Source organism: Lipophrys pholis, assembly GCF_963383615.2.
Source record: "Lipophrys pholis genome assembly, chromosome: 23".
Taxonomy (NCBI): Eukaryota; Metazoa; Chordata; class Actinopteri; order Blenniiformes; family Blenniidae; genus Lipophrys; species Lipophrys pholis.
Genome location: NC_137645.1, coordinates 3,558,315 through 3,578,069, shown reverse-complemented (window position 1 = coordinate 3,578,069; position 19,755 = coordinate 3,558,315). Strand labels below are relative to the sequence as shown.

The window sequence follows — 19,755 nt, the reverse complement described above, 5'->3', positions numbered from 1 at the left end:
ACCCCTCTCCGGGGAGTCAATCCAGCGGAAGGGTTGCAGTTCGGATCAGTGCTCAGCGGAAGGATGGAGAGCACGCAGCGCAACGGCGGAGCGCCGGAGGTGGACAGGACCGGAGCCGTCCAAGAGACCCGGTCCGAGTCCAGGTCTGAGGAGCTCATCTTCTTTGTGAATGGCAAGAAGGTAAAAGTTAAACGGAATGAAAGTTAAATTACACTTATTTTAAACGAAGTTCTGAATGTATTTTATGTGACTTCAACCTGTGCAGTTTCTGACTTACAGTTCTATAAATAAGGAGAGAAAAATCAGTTTTTACTTTTTATGACATTGATTTATACAATAATTCATATCTGTGCAGGGACATTTAAATCACATTTTGTACAGTTTTAAAGAGACATTTCATCTATAAAGTCCCTTACAGGAGTGAATGAGCCTGCTGAAGCTGAAAAATGTAGAAAATGTGGAGTCATGAGTTGTGTGGATGTGAAACAAATTAACACGCTGAATTAAAAGTGCAGCATCAAATGACTGTGATGAATTTTGTCAATGATCCTCTGTGTGACTCCAACAAACATTCACAGCACCTATTCACCTTTTGAAAAGGACTCGGAGTCCAAGACATGGAAAGTTAACCAGATGGTTCACTTTCATGAATCATTGTTTGGAAGAAAGGCCGCAGATCTGATTTATTGAAAATTATTTATTGTTTTTTTTTGTGTGTATATTTTGAGCAGATTGTTGAGAGGAAGGTGGATCCTGAGATGACACTGCTGACATATCTGAGGAGAAAATGTAAGAGTATACGCGTACGGAAAGAGACTACTGTAAACACAGAGCGGAGGCAGGACTTTGACCTCCTCTTGTTGTGTCTATGACGACCTTCAGCCACACACTCCGTCCTTTATTATTAACTATTTCTCACTTTTTACGAGTAAAAAACAGGTTTAACATTGATGCGGCTGCTGTTTAGATTAGTTTTTTATTACCTGATGATTGCAGGCCGCTGGCTGTCGGGTCACTGACCGCAGGGTCCCAGTCCAGCGTTTTCACGACCATTCACAGTCGCACAACGACAACAGAAACTGAAAGATTAGACATGTCTGGTTACAAAGTAACAAAAGTTCTGTACAAAAATGTTCCAGCGACTTCAGAGAGAAGAAAGTGTTATTACAATGTAATAATGACAGAGGACACAACGTGTGTGTGTGTGTGTGTGTGTGTGTGTGTGTGTGTGTGTGTGTGTGTGTGTGTGTGTGTGTGTGTGTGTGTGTGTGTGTGTGTGTGTGTGTGTGTGTGTGTCCACTCAGTGGGTTTAACAGGAACTAAACTGGGATGTGCAGAAGGCGGCTGTGGAGCGTGCACCGTCATGTTGTCCAGATACCAAACAGACATCAACCAGTGCCTGTATCCTTCAACAATGTGTGTGTGTGTGTCCACTGAATCCTGTCCCGAGTCGACACTTTGTTCTTTAGCCACGGTTCAGACATCACTCCGTCAATGCCTGCCTGGCGCCGCTCTGCTCCCTGCACCTTGTCGCCGTGACAACAGTGGAGGGTATCGGCAGCGTGGCCAGAAAGCTGCACCCGGTCCAGGTAAAACCACCGAAGAAGAGAGGAGCGAGTCCTGCAGTCAGTCTAGAACCCGGCATAGTTCAGTAGTGACACCTGAGGAGAAATTACAAACGGTTGCAAGTCTTTGCTTTTACAATGAAATTAAAACCTTCAGTCAAAGACAATAATATATATTACAACCCTGTGGACAAACCTGAACCTAACTTTTTTCCCACTGTCCGTTCTTCAGGAACGAATAGCCCGATCCCATGGCTCGCAGTGCGGGTTCTGTACACCCGGTATCGTCATGTCCATGTACGCTCTGCTGAGGAACAACCCCACGCCCACCATGGATGATGTGGAGGAGGCTTTCCAAGGTAACACCTCACGCAAACGTCCACGTAGCGCGAAGCATCGTCAGGAGGACGTTGGGGTCAGAATGTGTTTTCCTCTCAGGGAATCTGTGCCGCTGTACTGGATACCGGCCGATCCTGGAGGGATACAAGACCTTCACCGTGGTGAGTGATAGCAGTGATTTTACCTTCCAGGCAGTGCCAACCTGAACACATCCAGTTCAATACGAAACCAGAAAACCAGAACAAAATCAGTTTCAGAGCAGAACCAGACCGGTTTCAAATCATACTGAAAAGCTGTTTCAAAGCGGTGTCAGAATTGATCTGACTTTGAGCCAAAAACCAACTTTAAACTCATCCAGAACCAGGTCCAAACGAGTCCATGGTGGCTGTGAGGCGGTAACGTCACATTTGCGTTTGTGGCCTTTTCAAAGATCTGCTCCAGACAGATTTCACATGTTCGAGCACAATCAGGTGAATGAACCAAGAGCAGAAGCCCTCGGACGTCAGAGTCCGAGCTGCTTTCAGGACTTTGCCAGTGTGTAAATGTGGCAGGTGACGGTGTTTCTCCGTGCAGGAGGGGGGCTGCTGTGGAGGTGCAGGTCGGAAGAGCGGCTGCTGTATGACCAATGGAAGTGGAGCGGAGAGGAGCATGCAGGAGGAGGAGGTGAGAGTTCAATCTGTTCTGTCACAAGTTTATTCAGTGTTTAATGTTTTTCCTCGTCATGAACTGAGTGTGTCCACAGGGGGAGGGGGCCACGTCTCTGTTTAATACTGCAGAGTTCAAACCCTTTGACCCGACACAGGAAGTCATCTTTCCTCCTGAGCTGATGGTAAATACACACACACACACACACACACACACACACACACACACACACACACACACACACACACACACACACACACACACACACACACACACACACACACACACACGTACGACTGACAGACTGAATTCCAGAAAAACTATAATTGATCTTTTGTGAAAACAATACGTCATCAGCATATAGCAAAATTAAATATTTGTTTCTACACTCAAGGTTTGGCATAAATTTACTACTTTGTAAAAAGTAAAAATATGGATGGATGTTGCACAAAACTGCTCCCTCACTTCATTAGTCACAATAGAAATACATTTCTAATAGTCTTGAAGTGAACTTTTATAATAAAACATAACTATCATAAAAAAAAAAGAACATCATCAGCTTCATTTAGTATATTGAAAGCTATGAAAAACAGTTTTAAATATACCATGGAATTGAAAGTTAGTCTTTCATATAAAGCACAGCATCGTCAGCGTATTGTTTAACGTTGTGTTTATTTTAGATACAAGTTCTTATATGAAGTTCAATGTCTCTTAGGAGAAAATATGGATGATGCAGAGAGTTATTACAGATAAAGTTAAAATATATTTGAGAGAATTCAGAGAGCAAAGTACAATACAGAGGACTCGCTATTCCAAATGTGAGGGAGCTTTTTCTTTCACCTGAAGAGTGTGCCAATATCTGAATGCTCACATTATGATTCACAAAATGAGAAACACACTCAGTATTCAGAGAATCCTGTTACTTTGTTGGAATGAGTTGTTGAGGCTGCGATGTAGAAGTAAACATGTGGAGGTAGTCTTGCTTCACACTCCATGCTTCCATCTCCCGTTTTCTTCCAGGCGCTCTCTAAAGGTCAAAAGACGAAATCACTGTGTTTCCATGGTGACCGGACAACGTGGCTGCAGCCTGCTAGTCTGGATGAGTTTCTGCGTCTGAAGTGGGAACATCCGGACGCCCGGGTGGTGGTCGGAAACACCGAAGTGGGTCAGTCTGGTTCGTTTGTGAATACTGTTATTTTTGGTTCATTCATTCCACCATTGGATTAGTTTAAACCTCCGCGGTCTGCATGCGTGTCCAGGTATCGAGGTGAAGTTCAAGAACATGGTGTACCCGGTCATTTTGGCACCGACCTTCATTCATGAGCTGAACGCCGTGACACACACTGACGACGGTGAGTTCAGAACACTTTGGATTGATGGAAAATAACAAAAGCTTTCTCTGAAGAAACTGTGTGTGTGGTCAGGTATTGTGTTTGGTGCAGCGTGCACTCTCAGCCACATGGGGGCGGTGCTGCGCCAGGCGATGCAGACTCTCCCCTCCCATCAGACTGAAGTGTTTGGGGCAGTTGTGGAGCAGTTGCGTTGGTTCGCTGGACAGCAGATTCGTAACGTGGCGGTGAGTCAGCTGCTGAGCGAGGGAAGAAGCAGGTTTCTGGTCCTAGGCCCAGACCCCCACCTTCCCACCCCCACCCCACCCCATCCACCCTCTGTGGTCTGCTTCCTGTGTTTTCAGGCTGTAGGTGGAAACATCATGACTGCCAGTCCCATCTCAGACCTCAACCCAGTTTTCATGGCGGCCGGCTGCAGACTCACTCTGATGGACAAAGGTGGAACTTTTGAAATCCTCTCACAGTTCAAGTTTTCTGTTACTCTCCATTACGCTCTTCTGTAAATGTTTATTTCCTCCACGACTCGGTCCTCAGTGACCTCTGACCTCTGACCCTGGTCTGTCTGCAGGGGGCAGCCGTGAGCTTCAGATGGATGACGGCTTCTTCACAGGCTACAGAAGGACAGCGGTGCGTCCGCAGGAGGTGCTGGTCTCTGTTCTCATCCCGTACAGCCGCAGGGTGAGTGAAGCATCACTCCAGCAACAGCTGTCGCTTAGCAACCACTTTATTTAACAACCTGTGATGGTCACACTGTTGCAATCTGAGCAATAGTGAAGATCCAGTAACTTAGCAGCCAAATTGTTGCCTAGAAACCTGATACGTCTGTTCCGTGTATTGCTACTGTCCGTCGCCTCACAGATTTACTGTTTCCCTCAGACTCAGTTCGTCTCCGCCTTCAAACAGTCACCCCGCCGTGAGGACGACATCAGCATCGTGACCGCGGCGATGAGCGTCACTTTCGTCCCCGGCACGGACGTAGTGGAGGACTTGAGAATGAGTTATGGTGGCATGGCGGCGAATACGGTGCTCGCCAAAAAGACGGCGAGCCGACTGCTGGGAAGGTAGCTGGTCCAGAGACAAGATGGAGGAGAAGAAGGGGACGGTGTTAGTGACCACCTCTGCTCTCATCCAGGTCGTGGGGTGAGGAGCTTCTGGAGGAGGCCTGCTCTTCATTGGCTGAGGAGATGACACTGGATCCCTCTGCGCCGGGCGGTATGGTGACGTACCGTCGGACCCTGACCCTCAGCCTCTTCTACAAGTTCTACCTAACGGTTCTGCAGAAGCTCCGCCTCCAGGTGTGTTTACCTCAGACTCTGATGGGACTGACGCTTCACAGGTCAGACCTAAAGGTAATCCGTGTCATCCATCCTCAGGGCGTGAACGTGGATGACGTTGCCTCCAACTGTCGGAGCGCAACAGAGATTTATCATCCACAGACACCCTCCAGCGTCCAGATTTACCAGGTACAGTGACCACACCATCCCTCAGGTGTACCTCTCAGGACTCCACCTGATGATGTCACCTGGTCCTGCAGGCGGTGCCAGATGGTCAGAACCAGGATGACGTGGTGGGACGTCCCATGATGCACCTGTCAGCCATGAAACAGGCCACGGGCGAGGCAGTTTACTGTGACGACGTGCCGCTGTACGAGAACGAACTCTATCTGTCACTCATCACCAGCAGCAAGGCACATGCGCGCATACGGTAACACACACACACACACACACACACACACACACACACACACACACACACACACACACACACACACACACACACACACACACACACACACACACACACACACACACACACACACACACACACACACACAATTGGTGGAATTGAGTTTTTTGAAATGGCTGTAGGTGGCAGTTGTGTGTTTTGTGTGTGTGTGTGTGTAGCTCCATTGACGTATCTGTAGCCGAGCGTTTCCCCGGTGTCCTCTGCTTCCTGTTCGCCGCTGACATCCCCGGCAGTAACGCCACGGGGCCCATCAATTATGACGAGACTGTCTTTGCTGACGGCGAGGTGAGCTTCTGTCTGCCTGACCAATCAGGCTGCTCCTTTGGCCTCTGGTTGACCACCTCATGTCCTTTATTCAGGTGACCTGCGTGGGACACATCATCGGCGCCGTGGTGGCCGACACACAGCTTCTCGCTCAGAGAGCCGCCAAAGCCGTTCGCATTGAATACGAAGAGCTGCCAGCGGTCATCACCATTCAGGTGAGGCTCACCTGAGAGGCTCTGGACCAACCAGAGTGAAGCATCTTTAATTAATGTTTAATTAATCTTTGTTATGTCCAACAGGAGGCCATTGCCGCCAAGTCCTTCTTTCAACCAATCAGAACCATTCAACAGGGAGACTTGGAGGCGGGATTCAAACAGGCCGACCACATTCTGGAAGGTAGGCGTTTCTATAACCGGGTGCATCACCTGAGCCATGTGACCACCTGTCCTAACATCTGATTGGCTGTTTGGCAGGCGAACTGCACATTGGAGGTCAGGAACATTTCTACCTGGAGACAAACGTCACGCTGGCCGTACCCCGAGAGGACGGCGAGATGGAGCTGTTTGTTTCCACTCAGGCTGCTACCAAGACACAGGTACAAATACTTTATTACACAGGTACAATTACTGCAGAACGCAGAGAGAAATACCGTAAACTATGTGTACAAATGCTGTCTGTTGAATGTCTGTTTCTGTTTCAGTCTCTGGTTGCAAAGGCTCTGGGCGTCCCAGCGAACCGTGTCGTGGTCAGGGTGAAAAGGATGGGCGGAGGCTTTGGCGGGAAGGAAAGCCGGACGACGATGTTGTCCACGGCGGTTGCCATGGCAGCAAAAAAGTATGTCTATCAGCATCATCATTAGATCCCTGTTAAAGTCGCACTAAGTATGAGTGACTATGGCGTTACAGGTTGCAGAGGCCGGTCAGGTGCATGCTGGACCGCGATGAGGACATGGTGATCACAGGCGGGCGACACCCATTCTACAGCAAATACAAGGCATGGCGCCGTCTGATTGGCCAGTTGCTTGTGATCAATGAAATCCCTGGTGAGTAATCAATCTTTTCTCCTTCTCTGGTTGCAGGTTGGTTTCATGAGCAGCGGTAAAGTGGTGGCGCTCGATGTTTCTTACTACAGCAACGCAGGAAACTCCACAGACCTCTCTCTGTCGGTGAGCTTACGACACCACCTTAAATACTCGTCTTTATGTCCGTCTGCTGGTGAATCTTCACTGTTTGTCTGACTGACAATACTTTTCTGTATTTGTGCCCAGGTGCTGGAGCGTGCTCTGTTTCACATGGAGAACTCGTACAGTATTGCAAACGTCCGCGGCCAAGGTTACCTCTGTCGCACCAATCTACCCTCCAACACGGCCTTCAGGGGCTTCGGGGGGCCCCAGGGCATGATGGTGGCTGAAAGCTGGATCACCGATGTGGCTCAGACTCTAGGGAGACCGGCTGATGAGGTTTGTAGGTTTGAACGCTGGAAGTGAAGTCTTGCAGACAAGCTTTTTTTTTATTTTTTATGACCGGAGTCTGTCTGCAGGTGCGTCGGTTGAACTTGTACGTGGAAGGTGAGTTGACGCCGTACAACCAGGTCCTGGATCAACTCACTCTGGACCGCTGCTGGGACGAGTGTTTGCAGCGTGCTGGATATCAACAACGTCGAGCTGCTGTTGACCTCTACAACAGGTAACCTGAGCCTGATCTTAAATGGTGGAATCACAGATGGTTTTAAAAACCAAAACAAAGCTATGGATTCACAAAAACACTGCTGCTGTGGAGCACCAGAGAAAAACACCTTCTGACGAGCTGTTTGGTCTGTTTCTGGATCCTGCTCAGCCAGAACCGATGGACCAAACGAGGCCTCGCTGTCGTTCCCACCAAGTTCGGCATCAGCTTCACCGCCGTCTTCCTGAATCAGGTCCAACCAGCCTTTGCATCTCCAGGATCTCTGCTCTCTCCGTCTCTTCTTAACTTGACAGTTTCTGATGTGATCTGGCCTCCAGGCTGGCGCTCTGGTCCACATCTACACTGACGGCTCAGTGCTGCTGACTCACGGAGGCACCGAGATGGGACAGGGACTCCACACCAAGATGGTCCAGGTACCATGAACTGAACTGTGAGGTCATTACAGTGAGAAACAGCACCATCTTATGACTCTTAGAAGAACTTCAGATATCAAAAAGCTGTATGAAGTGTTTCAGATTTGATTTGACTGATAAATCGTTTAAATCTTTCTCTTTGGAAAAAAAGATCTGTAATCCAAGGATTGGTAAAACTTTGGAAAGGTTAGAAATCATAAAACTAGAATCATTCAGAGACATTAAAAAACAGAATATGCTGAACAGTTCTTGGTTGTGTTCTTCTCCAGGTGGCCAGCAGAGTTCTTGGCATCTCCTCTTCAAAGATCTACATTTCAGAGACCAGCACCAACACGGTGCCCAACACCAGCCCCACCGCCGCCTCCGCCTCCTCCGACCTGAACGGCGCCGCTGTGCAGAACGCCTGTGAGATCCTGTTCAGACGCTTGGAGCCGTACCGGAGCAGAAACCCCAAAGGATCATGGGAGGACTGGGTACGCTGCACTGTATCCTGAAAGTTTTGTGTTGTGACCTGGATTGAAATGAGCTGATGTACGTGTTTGATGTTCTGTGTTCCAGGTGAGGGCGGCGTACTTCGACCGGGTCAACCTCAGCGCCAACGGCTTTTACAAGTGAATTCACAGAGTGACTAGTCAGCTCGGAAACACATTTCAGGAAATAAAAAGTTTCTGTTTCCTCATCAGAATTCCTGATCTGGGCTACGACTTTGAGTCAAATTCTGGTCGAGCGTTTAACTACTTCAGCTACGGCGTCGCCTGTTCAGAGGTGATGATCGACTGTCTGACTGGAGCTCACAAGGTACTTACAAACCCAACTACGCAAACTAATCCTGAATTATCCTTCAAATTTTTGCCTCACCTATCATGTATGAGTTATTTATGCGCAAATAATACTGTTATCATTATTTTACTCTCCAGCAGGAACCCTTTCATGGCTTCTTTTAGCTCCTGATCAAACTTTTTAAGGAACCTGTCGAAAAAATTGCAAAGTACGGGAGTTTATTATGGGAACTGAGATTATTATGTCTCGATGTCAAACATTTGCAGCATAAACTCACAGTGGTGTCAGCATGCGATCAGTTTTAATGTGAAGTGAAAAATAAACTTTATATGAAGTCACACACTGCTGTTTTAGTTTCACTCTTGAAAGATCAACATGAAGATGGAAGAATGAAGTTAGTCCTAAACTGGTGAAAAATCTAACTCAAGGCCAGAACTAGTCTGTGACAAACCAGAAACCACGAATCCTTTGAATAACTGATAATAACCTCTCAGCTTCAACAGAAGTGTATTTATTTCAAATCCCATCGAAAATATTGAAAAAACTAAATCAGAGCGGCCACACTGAGACTCTTCTCTTGTCACTGAAGCTGTACGATTATGCAAAACGTGAATGTTACTTCTAAATAAGGACTTTGTTACTGATCTCTGGTCGTGTTTCAGACCCTGAGCACCACCATCGTCATGGACGTGGGTCACAGCCTGAACCCGGCTCTGGACATCGGACAGGTGAGTGAGTTAAAGAGGCGATGGGGGCGAGCGAGGCCTCTCTCAGAGCTGACTGTGATTCTGCCTGTAGGTGGAGGGCGCCTTCATGCAGGGTGTGGGTCTCTTCACCCTGGAGGAGCTGCACTACTCGCCTCAGGGTGTCCTCCTCACTCGGGGTCCTGGTTCATACAAGATTCCAGCATTTGGTGACATTCCAACTCAGCTGACCGTCTCGCTGCTCCGTGACGCCCCCAACGACAAGGCCATCTTTGCCTCCAAGGTAGCGCCGCCGCCACATCATTCGGTCTGAAGCAGACTCTCTGAGACAAATACTTCCGACCTTTCTTTCATTCCAGGCTGTGGGCGAGCCGCCGCTGTTCCTGGCTTCCTCAGTGTTCTACGCCATCAAAGACGCCATCAGTGCTGCCCGGGCGGAGTCTGGCGTCAGCGGGCCGTTCAGGCTGGACAGTCCCGCCTCCGCCGAAAGGATCCGTAATGCCTGCAGTGACCGCTTCACCAAACTGGTACAACTTGTAGATTTTATTGCCAATCTTGTTAGGATCTAACTTCAGCCACATTCAGGAGTGAAAATATAGACAGTAACAATCAAACTCTTCAAATTGTGACCAAACCAGAAGATATTCTTTGTTGGATAACGTTTTTGGTGTAACAACCTGGTCATAATGTCAAAAACAAGCTCATCTCAGGTTGAACTCAATGTGGCTACTGCCTGCGCTGAAAGCAGCTGGTTTTCTTGTTAAAGTTCAGGATCATCCCTGTGAATACACTGAAACGCGTCTCTGTTTGAATCTGTGGTGTTTGCGTTGCAGTGTCCTCCTGCCGAGCCGGGTACCTTCAGGCCCTGGTCTGTCCAGGTTTAAGAAGCTCATCCATCAGCACACCAGGACCTGAGGCCTCAAACTGCTGAAATATAACGTGGATAAGTAACAGATCCATGAGAAGATTCAGACTCACTGACAAATGAAGCTGCATCGTCTGCGTACAAGATGAACTGTGATGATTTCTGTCCATGATTCACAAACAAGAACAATCAAATGATGAACAGAACTTTAGAAATAAAAACTGCCATTAATACCAGAGTCTGTATCCATCTTACAGTGTGGGAAGGAAAACAAACACAAAAAATAAAGTGATTCAGAGGGAAAAAAAGACACAAAATAACAGAAACAAGCAGAAAGACACACGATCACCGTGACATAAAACTGCATTTACACTTTGTGTTGCATCGACTGGGTTCACACATCTTTTCCCAGGATTATCATTGTCCTTTAATGTGACCCTGAATATCTGTGTTTTAGTTCAGCCTACGGTGCTTCACATTTGTGTGTTTGTGGTGTATTTAGGTGTCTCCAATGTGTGCTATTTGTTTCAGCTCATTGTGTGTGTGTGTGTGTGTGTGTGCGTGTGTGTGTCACCCGGTCGTCTGTCTCTGTTGCCGAGGTAACGCAGCATGTGACCCTCATACTTCACACTGTGACTACAAAGTTCACACACAGGTGAAGGTCGGAGTCACTGTGACGTACCAATGTGAAGCTCCGCATTTTAGCTCTCCGCCTTTTTTAGTTTGGTCCATTTGAAATGTTTTTAAGAACTCGGGAAGCTTGAGACGAGACGACAAAGTCAACATAAAGTCATGCTGTGTGGTTCAAACTGAAAGAGACGTGTTCCCGGAGCAGCTACCTGTTGTGACGTGCAGTTCAGCGTGTGACCAGCAGGGGCGGCGCCCAGCATTATCACCGAGGAGGAGGCTTGGTGGGTCAGTGTCAGACTCATCATGGCTCCTCGAAGGATGGAAACCAAACCGTTCATCTTCTGCCTGAAGACGCTGCTGCTGCTCTACTCCTTAATCTTCTGGGTGAGAGACTGAAAATCTGTGTTTATCATAACAGGCTGAACACACTATTCATGTTCACGCAAATGTCTCGGGCCTACTAAAATCATGGGAGTATGTCTGATGACGAAGAAGAGAAGCAGTAGGAGGAAGAGGCGACAACAACCCGATAAAGAAGATTTGAACTGCCAACGAACCAGAAAACAAGAAGAGACCAAATGTAAAGATCAATGGACCTGAAGGGTCTGTCGACTTCCTGATGAGTTTCACAGTCACTGGATACCTCGTCCTGATTGGCCCTTCATCTCTCCCATTGCTCTGTTGCTGTCTGTAGTTTTGTCCTCGGTGTTGTGACGCTAATTGTTTATTTGCTCTTATTGTCTTCCTGCCAATTGTGTGTTACTCTTGGTCATTGCTTGGTTCACACTGTTGCTTCATCTCGATTGCTGCCTGGTTTGCTGCTTTGCCCTCATTCTTGCCTTGTGGTAATTGTCGCTTTCTTCTCCTCTACTTCTAATAAAAGTTGCTTAGAAATTCCACAGATTTTATTTTTTTTTGTCAGGATATTTGTCCTTCTTTCAGCACTACCCTTCATCGGGTAGAGGCTGTGCTCTGGGTGAGCGTGAGCGACAATTGACCGTAAACCGACGGTACTCTTGGCTCTGCCCCATCAGGTGACTGGTGTGGTTCTGCTGTCGGTCGGGTTGTGGTGGAAGTTCATGTTAGGTCCGTACACACTGCTGATCTCCACTGGGCCGTCCACGGCGCCGTACATCCTGACGGGCACCGGCGCCGCCATCATGCTGTTTGGCCTGTTCGGCTGCTTCGCCACCTGCAGGGGGCGACCCTGGATGTTAAAACTGGTGAGCGAACTTTGCCCTTTGTATGAACGCTCCGTGACGCCATGACCTCGTGGTGACCTCTGACTTCTCTGCAGTACGCAATCTTCCTGTCGCTGGTTTTCATGATCGAACTCATCGCCGGGATCTCCGGATTTGTGTTCCGCCATGAGGTCAGTGTTCAGTTCTCTAAACTGTTTCCTGCCTTTTGGCCGACACAGTGTTATGTTTTTCAGATTAAAGGCACATTTCTTACCACGTTCAGTGACGCCGTGCTGAAGTACGATGGGCGGGATGACCGCAGTCTGGCAGTGGACAGCGTCCAACGTAGAGTAAGAGTCTCACCGCTGATTCCATTACTTTCACTTCAGTGATTTTTTTTTTTAACAAACAAACCTTTTTGCCTCATTTTTAATATATATTTAAAATTTTTGGCAAAAATCTGCCAAAACAATCCAGTTTTTATAAGTAAGTTTGCAAAACAGATTTTTCCTCTCATGGTGTTCTGCAGGGCTCTGTTCTTGGCCAAAATAAGTTTTTAACAATGTAAATGCCTGTTGCACTGATAAAAGAAGTGTAATGACTGTGTCTGTTTCATCAAAATTGTTTTAAACCGCAAAATTGGTTTAACAACTTGATTTAGCATCATTGTGTTCCTGCAAAAGTTTAGCTGCATCAATGGTCACCCTGATTTATCATTATTGTCCAACAAAGTAATAACAAGACAAAAATACAACCTTTAGTCACTTTTCAGGACATAGCTACCAAGAAACATTAAAAAACATTGATATGTCAGGCATATATAAACAATTGTACTCTCGAACTTAGTATTAAGTATTCTGTTTATTTCTCCGGGTACTGTTCTTGATCCTGTAAAGTTTTAATTTCTGATCATAGACATAATGTCGTTCCTAAAGTCAGTGACAACATAAACAAATAGATTTTTTAACTGTGAATTTTGTAATTTCTTTTAGTCACACAGAAATGTGTGCTCGGATTTCTGTTCTTTATTTTAATGGCACTTTGCACTCGCAGCCGGCCTGCAGATCTCTTTATATGCTGACGATTCACTCCTTTATGTGTTAGTACAATCTGTTTCTGTTGGCTGATTATGCACATATTTTCTGATTTGTGTGTCTGTGTGTGTGTGTGTGTGTGTGTGTGTGTGTGTGTGTGTGTGTGTGTGTGTGTGTGTGTGTGTGTGTGTGTGTGTGTGTGTGTGTGTGTGTGTGTGTGTGTGTGTGTGTGTGTGTGTGTGTGTAGCTGCAGTGCTGTGGGGTGTACAACTACACCAGCTGGTTCAGCAGCACTTATTTCTCCATCAGCGGGATTCCTGCAAGCTGCTGCGTCACATTCGCCGACTGCAGTGGAACCGACCTGAAGAATGCAACGCTGGCAGCGCAGAAAGTCTACAAACAGGTTGGACACACACAAAATCCACAGACTGTCATGTTGTTTGCAGGTGAAACTGTCTGCAGAGTTATTCTGTATCTGTGTGTGATTTCAGGGTTGTTCTGTGTGTGAACAAATGAATGGATAAATGATCTGTGTGTCTGCAGGGTTGTTATGAGTTGGTGACATCCTTCATTGAGACTAACATGGGAATCATTGCTGGAGTCACGTTTGGCATCGCCTTCTCTCAGGTACTTCTGCTGTAGCATGACAGTATTATGTTACAGTAGTACTATACTGCAACATTAGAGTGAGTATTACTGCAGTACCTGATGGGCCCAGTGTGTCTCTGTGTGTCTCAGCTGGTCGGGATGTCTCTGGCCTGTTGTCTGTCTCGACTTGTGAACGCCAACCAGTACGAGATGGTTTAACAGGTGATTCACTCACTCTTTCATCCATTCATCCATTCATCCATCACACTGATTTGATAACTCGTAAAGTTTATTGACTCGTTCATCCATTACAGGATCTACCATAACTTTGTTGTCTTTCTTTTGTTTTCCAGTATGTTCATCTCCATGGAAGCCTCCTTTATTCTTTTAGTTGTTTTGCTGTGACTTTTTTCTTTTCTTTTTTTTGTTAAAAACCTGATTGGTTCTGTTTTCCATCTGTACAGTTAACGTTAGTAATACATTCTTTTCTCCACCAGGGGGCGCCATATAAATAATTTATTGGTTCTTTGTTTGCAGAAATATTTTAGAAACATTTGAATATTTACTTTAATGTTTTAATTGTTACCATGACGCTTTGAAGTGTTTCCTTGACAAAATAAAATATTCCTGTGATGTGAAACTATTTGTGTTTATTGTTTTTACATTTATTACAAACAATCACATGTCAAAGGAAGGAGCAAGTTTAATAACAAAAACAACAAAGACATATGTAATAAAATATAGCAGAATACGATGTGAAATAAATATGTTGTTTGAGATATATAATTTAAGTGAGGGTTTGTAAGTTTTTCCAACGCTCCATGTGACGTCAGGCTCTGTGATTGGCTGCAGATGATTTGTAGCCCCGCCCCCTCTGACCCGTTTAGCCCTGGTGCTCAGCTCGGCCCCGTTGCTCGCTCCCATCAGATTACCGGGCTCAAACCTCCGTTTCCGTGCCGGCTGTCTCCCGGTTACGACCACCTCGACTCTCGGTGAACCTACCCCCGGTTCGCTGCCCCGCCGACGATTTACCGCCTCGTGAACAGAGCCGAGCCGAGCCGAGCCGACCCTCACACGGAACCCCGGAATCATCCGTGAGCAGGGGCGGGGAGCCTACAGCTGTCAGCACGGAGAGTTTACCGGGAAAGCTCCGGTAAGAAGGCGGCAAACCGGTGCAAAAGGGTGCGGCAGTGACCGACTCGTTGTCCGATCTCTCCGGCAGCCTGTCTGACCCACGCTGCATTGATTTTAAAGACTGTAACCGACAGGCTCGCTGTAGTTCCATTATCGGACGCATAAACGGCTGTGTCCGATAATGGAATCTGTCGGGACTCCGTTCATTTGCACAGTAAATCATCAGTTTGAGCAGAAAGGCTCGAGGATGGGATGTTCCGACTTTTGAATTTAGATCATTAATCACGACATCACTTCCTGTCCTGTGTTCTTTGACTTTCTTCTTCTGTGGTTTATTTCAGATCCTGGGGTGAAACGGTTGGCTTGAGTCCTGCAGCGGGGTCGCCCTCCCTCCCGCCGGGGTCACGAAGCTCTCGCCGTGAGCGGATACTGTGAGTCGGCGTCAGTCACAGGAACTCTAGGTAATCCTGTAAGGAGCTTTAGTGGCTCAGTTTGGCGCTGCCACCATGATGCAGATCCCAGACTCCTACAACCAGAAGAACTCGCTCTTCAACACCATGAACCGCTTCATCGGCGCCGTCAACAACATGGACCAGACCGTCATGGTGCCCAGCCTCCTGCGCGACGTCCCACTGGCCGACGGCGACAATCCGAAGCCTGACGACACCAGCGCCGCTAGCGGGTACCTCCAGCCAGATGGCGACATGTACGGCTCGTACGTCCTTCTCAAGTCCATCCGCGACGACATCGAGTGGGGCGTCCTGCAGGGGGACGAGCGGCGGCGCGAGAGGGAGGCGGCGGCGGTGGCGGCGGTGGCAGCGGCAGCGGCGGCAGGGGAGGAGGTGACCCACGCAGTGGTGCCTGGTGGAGACGATCTGGAGAAACAGTTTCACTTCCACCTTCACGGACTCCACATGGTTCTCTCTAAACTGACGCTCAAAGCGAATACGCTAACGAGCCGCTACAAGGAGGAGATCGGCTGCGGGAACTGACGCCTCGCCGGGTACCGACAAACATGCTGGTCGTTTATTGAGCGCGGTAACGACAAACCAAAATAAATACATACACACCAAAATCTGAAACACCCGATTTAATTGGAATTGTATGAATATTTGGTCTGTCAACTGAGCATGCTAACTCGCTAACCAAATTCAACACCAAATTCCTTTTTTTGTTTGACCGCCTGAATTTAAAGGTTCAGGATGTAACTTGGAAGTAATACCACTCCTGTACACTAGTTGGCACCAGTTCTTACTGGATTCAGAATCTGCTGCCTCTTTGTTCCTGTTAATGCGGGAAAAGAAATGGTGACCTGCTGCACCATCTGCTGGAACAAAGTGGTATTACAGGATTTGTCCCTCAATTTTCGCCGAAACTTTGTTACAGACTTTGTACCTTTTCAACCATTGGTACATTTCAGACGCACATTTCAAACAGAAAATACTGCTTTCTGCCTCGGATAAGTTAAAATATTTTTGTAAAAAGTGAATCATTTGATAACAAAAAAAAAGGTTTTGTTCAGTCTTTGTAAGAGGACCTGATGCTGAACCCTGTGGGACGCCAGGTCAGGTGTCAAACGTTAGCGTGTCCTCGAAAGTTCAGGTTTGTGATCCCGGAGGAGAAACGGGAAGCTGCGGAACTTCTTCTCTGAGCGGTTTGCACTCATATGTTCAGGTTTTGTTTGTTTGTTATTGTCTTGACATCCTTCATTTCACACTGCGACTGTTACAACTATGCAAACACCACCAGGTTGCAGGACGTTGGAGGACGTTACGCTCCGCTGACTCGTCGACATTTGAAACGAAAAGTTAAACTTCAAGTGCTGAATTTCAACCGAAACATGAAAACGACAGGAGCGTGTCTGTGACTCCGGTTTGTGTGTGGAAATGTAAAGAGTTCTGCTTTTTTTTTCTATGTAATGTGATTGAAATTAAAAGTTTTCATGAGAACATTGTTGGATTACACGAGTCTTTATGTCAAGATCTTCCACTGCAGGTCACACTGGTGGAGGTCTTGGTATTTAGTTATTAGAGTTCTTGAAGATATTTATGAGGGTTTCTCAGTTTTTTAGAAGTTTTTTAGATTTTGGTTGAGGTTACAGAGCTTTCCATTAATCTTTAGCATTTGCCACTTAACCATAGCTCTGAAACCTTTGTGTCACTTTCCACAAAATCAGATTTAACTGGAGCCGCAAAAACGTTTTAACTCTTTAAAATGAGGCTGACGCAGCTTCTAACGTTCTGACGTGAACATAAACTGTCTTATGTCGCATTTATGAAGTTTCAATTATAGTTAAAGCTGATAAACATTTCACTATATTGCTTCTGGTTTTGGAACTCATTTGACAGTTTTCAGCTTTTTTTTTTTTAAAGACAATTGATATTTTAGCAGTTTTAACTATTTTGGTTCTCTGGGGTAGTTCTGTGTTCTTCTCCCCCCACTTTTAAAATGTTTTCTGTTTGAAATCCTGGTCATGTTAGGATTTTTAAAGTCACTTTAGCAACTTTTTTATTTTTTTACCCAATTTATTGTGGCTTTGGCTAATTACACCCATTTTAGTTGAACCTTTTTAAAGCCCTTTTTAGCCAAGAGTTAAAAAGTCATTTTGAAAGTGACTGTCCGTAAATAAACTCTAAACAAGATAAAATGTTAATTCAGGTATAATTATTTGCTCCTGGAGCCACAGGTTGCAGACCCCTGATCGAGATGGTTAATCAGATGTTCAAGAAGCAGGTTTTGACATTTTAACGGTCCTTGTATCGGCAGCTCAGGAGAATTCATGATTTTTCAGATATTTTACAAGTAATTTTGCAGATTCAAGTCATCAGAAAAATTGAAAGGTCATTTATGAATTTTTAAAACTCCTGAATAAGTAATGAGGCCACAGCCAGAAGGTTCCTGTGAAGATTCTGTGGGTTTTATTGCTTTAAAGTAGATTATGAACGCGTGAAAGCCTTTCGATTTCATATGAAAGTTGCTGTACTGTGACGAACTGCAGTTATGTGTGAATCCACTTGGGGGCGCTGTGGCTCCGCGGCCTGACAAGCTCTTCTCCACCAGCACAAACTTTACTTGAAGTACTTGTACGTGGAAATAAGAGGGACGCCACTGACGGTAGCAGTGGAACCAGAAGCAGCACAGCTTGGAGGAGTGGTATGAGTGAGAACACAGTAGCGGGAGGGGATTTTTCGTTACAGTTACAGTATTTGTAATCTGAGTAGTAGTACTCTCAGTAGTGGTGATGACTGGAGTGTCTGTAGTACTCTGTGCAGTCAGTGGACATGCAGAAGTACAAGTATTTTCTTAGACTACTTGTGCAGCTCCAGATGTTTGTCTCGTGAGCCTCATCATGTGTCGATCTTCCGAAATAACAGTGGAAGTCATGAAACCTGGCCTTCAAAGTAAAAGCGTCTGAGACAAACGCGTCAGTTTTCATTTAAATCTGTTACAATTTGCGGTGATCAATAATTCTGTAATCGAATTAATAATTTTAATCCTTTCAGCTTCGACATTATCTCAGATGTGAGATATTTATTTGAACACAAAATTAGTTTTATGCTTCATCCAGAAAATATTACGGTTGCGGAAATGAATATCCAGGCTAGAATTTCTCCACAAAAATAAATGTTTTGTGAAAAAACAGCTGAAAAATAAAATAAAAAATGTTTCTGTCTACAGAATTAAAGCAATCTGAATAATGTAGGACAGTTTTAGCGCGTCACCGTGGAACGGTGGTTCGTGCTCTCGCCTCAGAGAACTTCTGGGTTCAATGGGACCTTCCTGTGTGGAGTTTGCATGTTCTCCACGTGTCTGTTTAGGGTTCCCCCCACAGTCTAAAAACATGCCTGGGAGGGTAATCGGTGATCCTAAATTGCCCTGAGGTGTGAACGTGAGTGTCAGTGTTTGTCCTGTGATAGACTGGCGACCTGTCCAGGTGTGTCCTGCACTCCAGAGTCTCACGACCCTGAACAGGAGACAAAATCATTTGGGTTGTTTTTTCATGTAAAAAAAATATGATCAATATTGACATTTGTCATTGTAACTCTGTAACATGACTTCATAAACAGAAATTCATTTTCACAAATCTTTTTTTGTTTGTTTGTTTATTTGTTTTCTGACTGATGAAGATCTATTATTTATTTAAAGAGGCAAAAAAAATATACATATAATTAGATTAACGACTTTTCACCATGTTCACCGAGCTGTAATTTTTTGCTTTTATTCATTTCTCGGAGTGCGTCTCGGCGGTTTTAATCTGAAAGGTCCGACGGGAAACGTGGTGGCTAATTTAGTTTAACATGATGGCGGCTCGCGGAGGACGTCAAAGAGGAGGAGGAGGAGGAGGAGCAGCCGCAGACGGACGGAGGAGCGACGGGACCGAAAAGAAAGAAAAAGAAAGGTGAAATCACCCGCGAGCCGCGCGCGCCCCTCAGGACTACCTGCGCTCGCAGAGGGACGTTTCGTGGATTTTTTTTTCTTTTTTTTTTTTTCTTCTTTTTTTTTTTTTTTTACTGGGAGGAGGGGGGCGGGGGGAGTGAGCTTCTGCCGGGACACACACAGACACACAGACACGCACACACCGGGAGTTCAGCCCGGTTCCGGACGGCGCGTGCGTGCCGTGCACAGGTGTGCGTGCGTGTGCGCGCGGCATCCGCTTGGCTTAAATTAAAGCACTATTCTCTCCCTGCGGGCACGTGCACGGAGCCGCACGTTTCTTTGTTTTTTGTTTTTTTTTTAATTTCAGGAGACTTTTATTTTTTTATTTTCATTTGCGAAGGAGACGAGCGGAGCACGCGCGCACGCGCGGAGGTGCGTTTGACGACGTGCACGTGC

General features: G+C 46.2%; 3 protein-coding genes across 3 annotated transcripts; all 3 read left to right on the top strand.

Annotated features, from left to right (window-relative positions):
* Window positions 1–53: 53 nt before the first annotated feature.
* Window positions 54–11,882, top strand: xdh (xanthine dehydrogenase). The gene is made up of 35 exons (XM_080492870.1): window positions 54–180; window positions 732–789; window positions 1,305–1,401; window positions 1,481–1,589; window positions 1,798–1,924; window positions 2,004–2,065; window positions 2,478–2,567; window positions 2,647–2,733; window positions 3,570–3,714; window positions 3,809–3,901; window positions 3,974–4,125; window positions 4,243–4,336; window positions 4,467–4,576; window positions 4,775–4,959; window positions 5,031–5,193; window positions 5,272–5,361; window positions 5,433–5,602; window positions 5,803–5,929; window positions 6,004–6,123; window positions 6,208–6,304; window positions 6,382–6,503; window positions 6,609–6,742; window positions 6,814–6,901; window positions 6,987–7,073; window positions 7,176–7,367; window positions 7,448–7,593; window positions 7,744–7,825; window positions 7,911–8,006; window positions 8,276–8,479; window positions 8,565–8,617; window positions 8,690–8,804; window positions 9,449–9,514; window positions 9,585–9,773; window positions 9,850–10,017; window positions 10,324–11,882. The coding sequence occupies exons 1-35, from the start codon at window positions 64–66 to the stop codon at window positions 10,372–10,374; spliced, it is 4,086 nt and encodes a 1,361-aa protein (XP_080348996.1). The 5' UTR covers window positions 54–63; the 3' UTR covers window positions 10,375–11,882.
* LOC308127577 (tetraspanin-7-like) lies at window positions 11,289–14,007 on the top strand (the record flags this gene model as incomplete). The annotated part of the gene is made up of 7 exons (XM_080492708.1): window positions 11,289–11,369; window positions 12,020–12,208; window positions 12,283–12,357; window positions 12,421–12,516; window positions 13,448–13,603; window positions 13,744–13,827; window positions 13,939–14,007. The coding sequence occupies 7 exons, from the start codon at window positions 11,289–11,291 to the stop codon at window positions 14,005–14,007; spliced, it is 750 nt and encodes a 249-aa protein (XP_080348834.1).
* Window positions 14,008–14,669: 662 nt separating this feature from the next.
* Window positions 14,670–16,875, top strand: LOC308127928 (mid1-interacting protein 1-B-like). The gene is made up of 2 exons (XM_080493353.1): window positions 14,670–14,941; window positions 15,264–16,875. The coding sequence occupies exon 2, from the start codon at window positions 15,429–15,431 to the stop codon at window positions 15,912–15,914; it is 486 nt and encodes a 161-aa protein (XP_080349479.1). The 5' UTR covers window positions 14,670–14,941; window positions 15,264–15,428; the 3' UTR covers window positions 15,915–16,875.
* The last annotated feature ends 2,880 nt before the right edge of the window (window positions 16,876–19,755 follow it).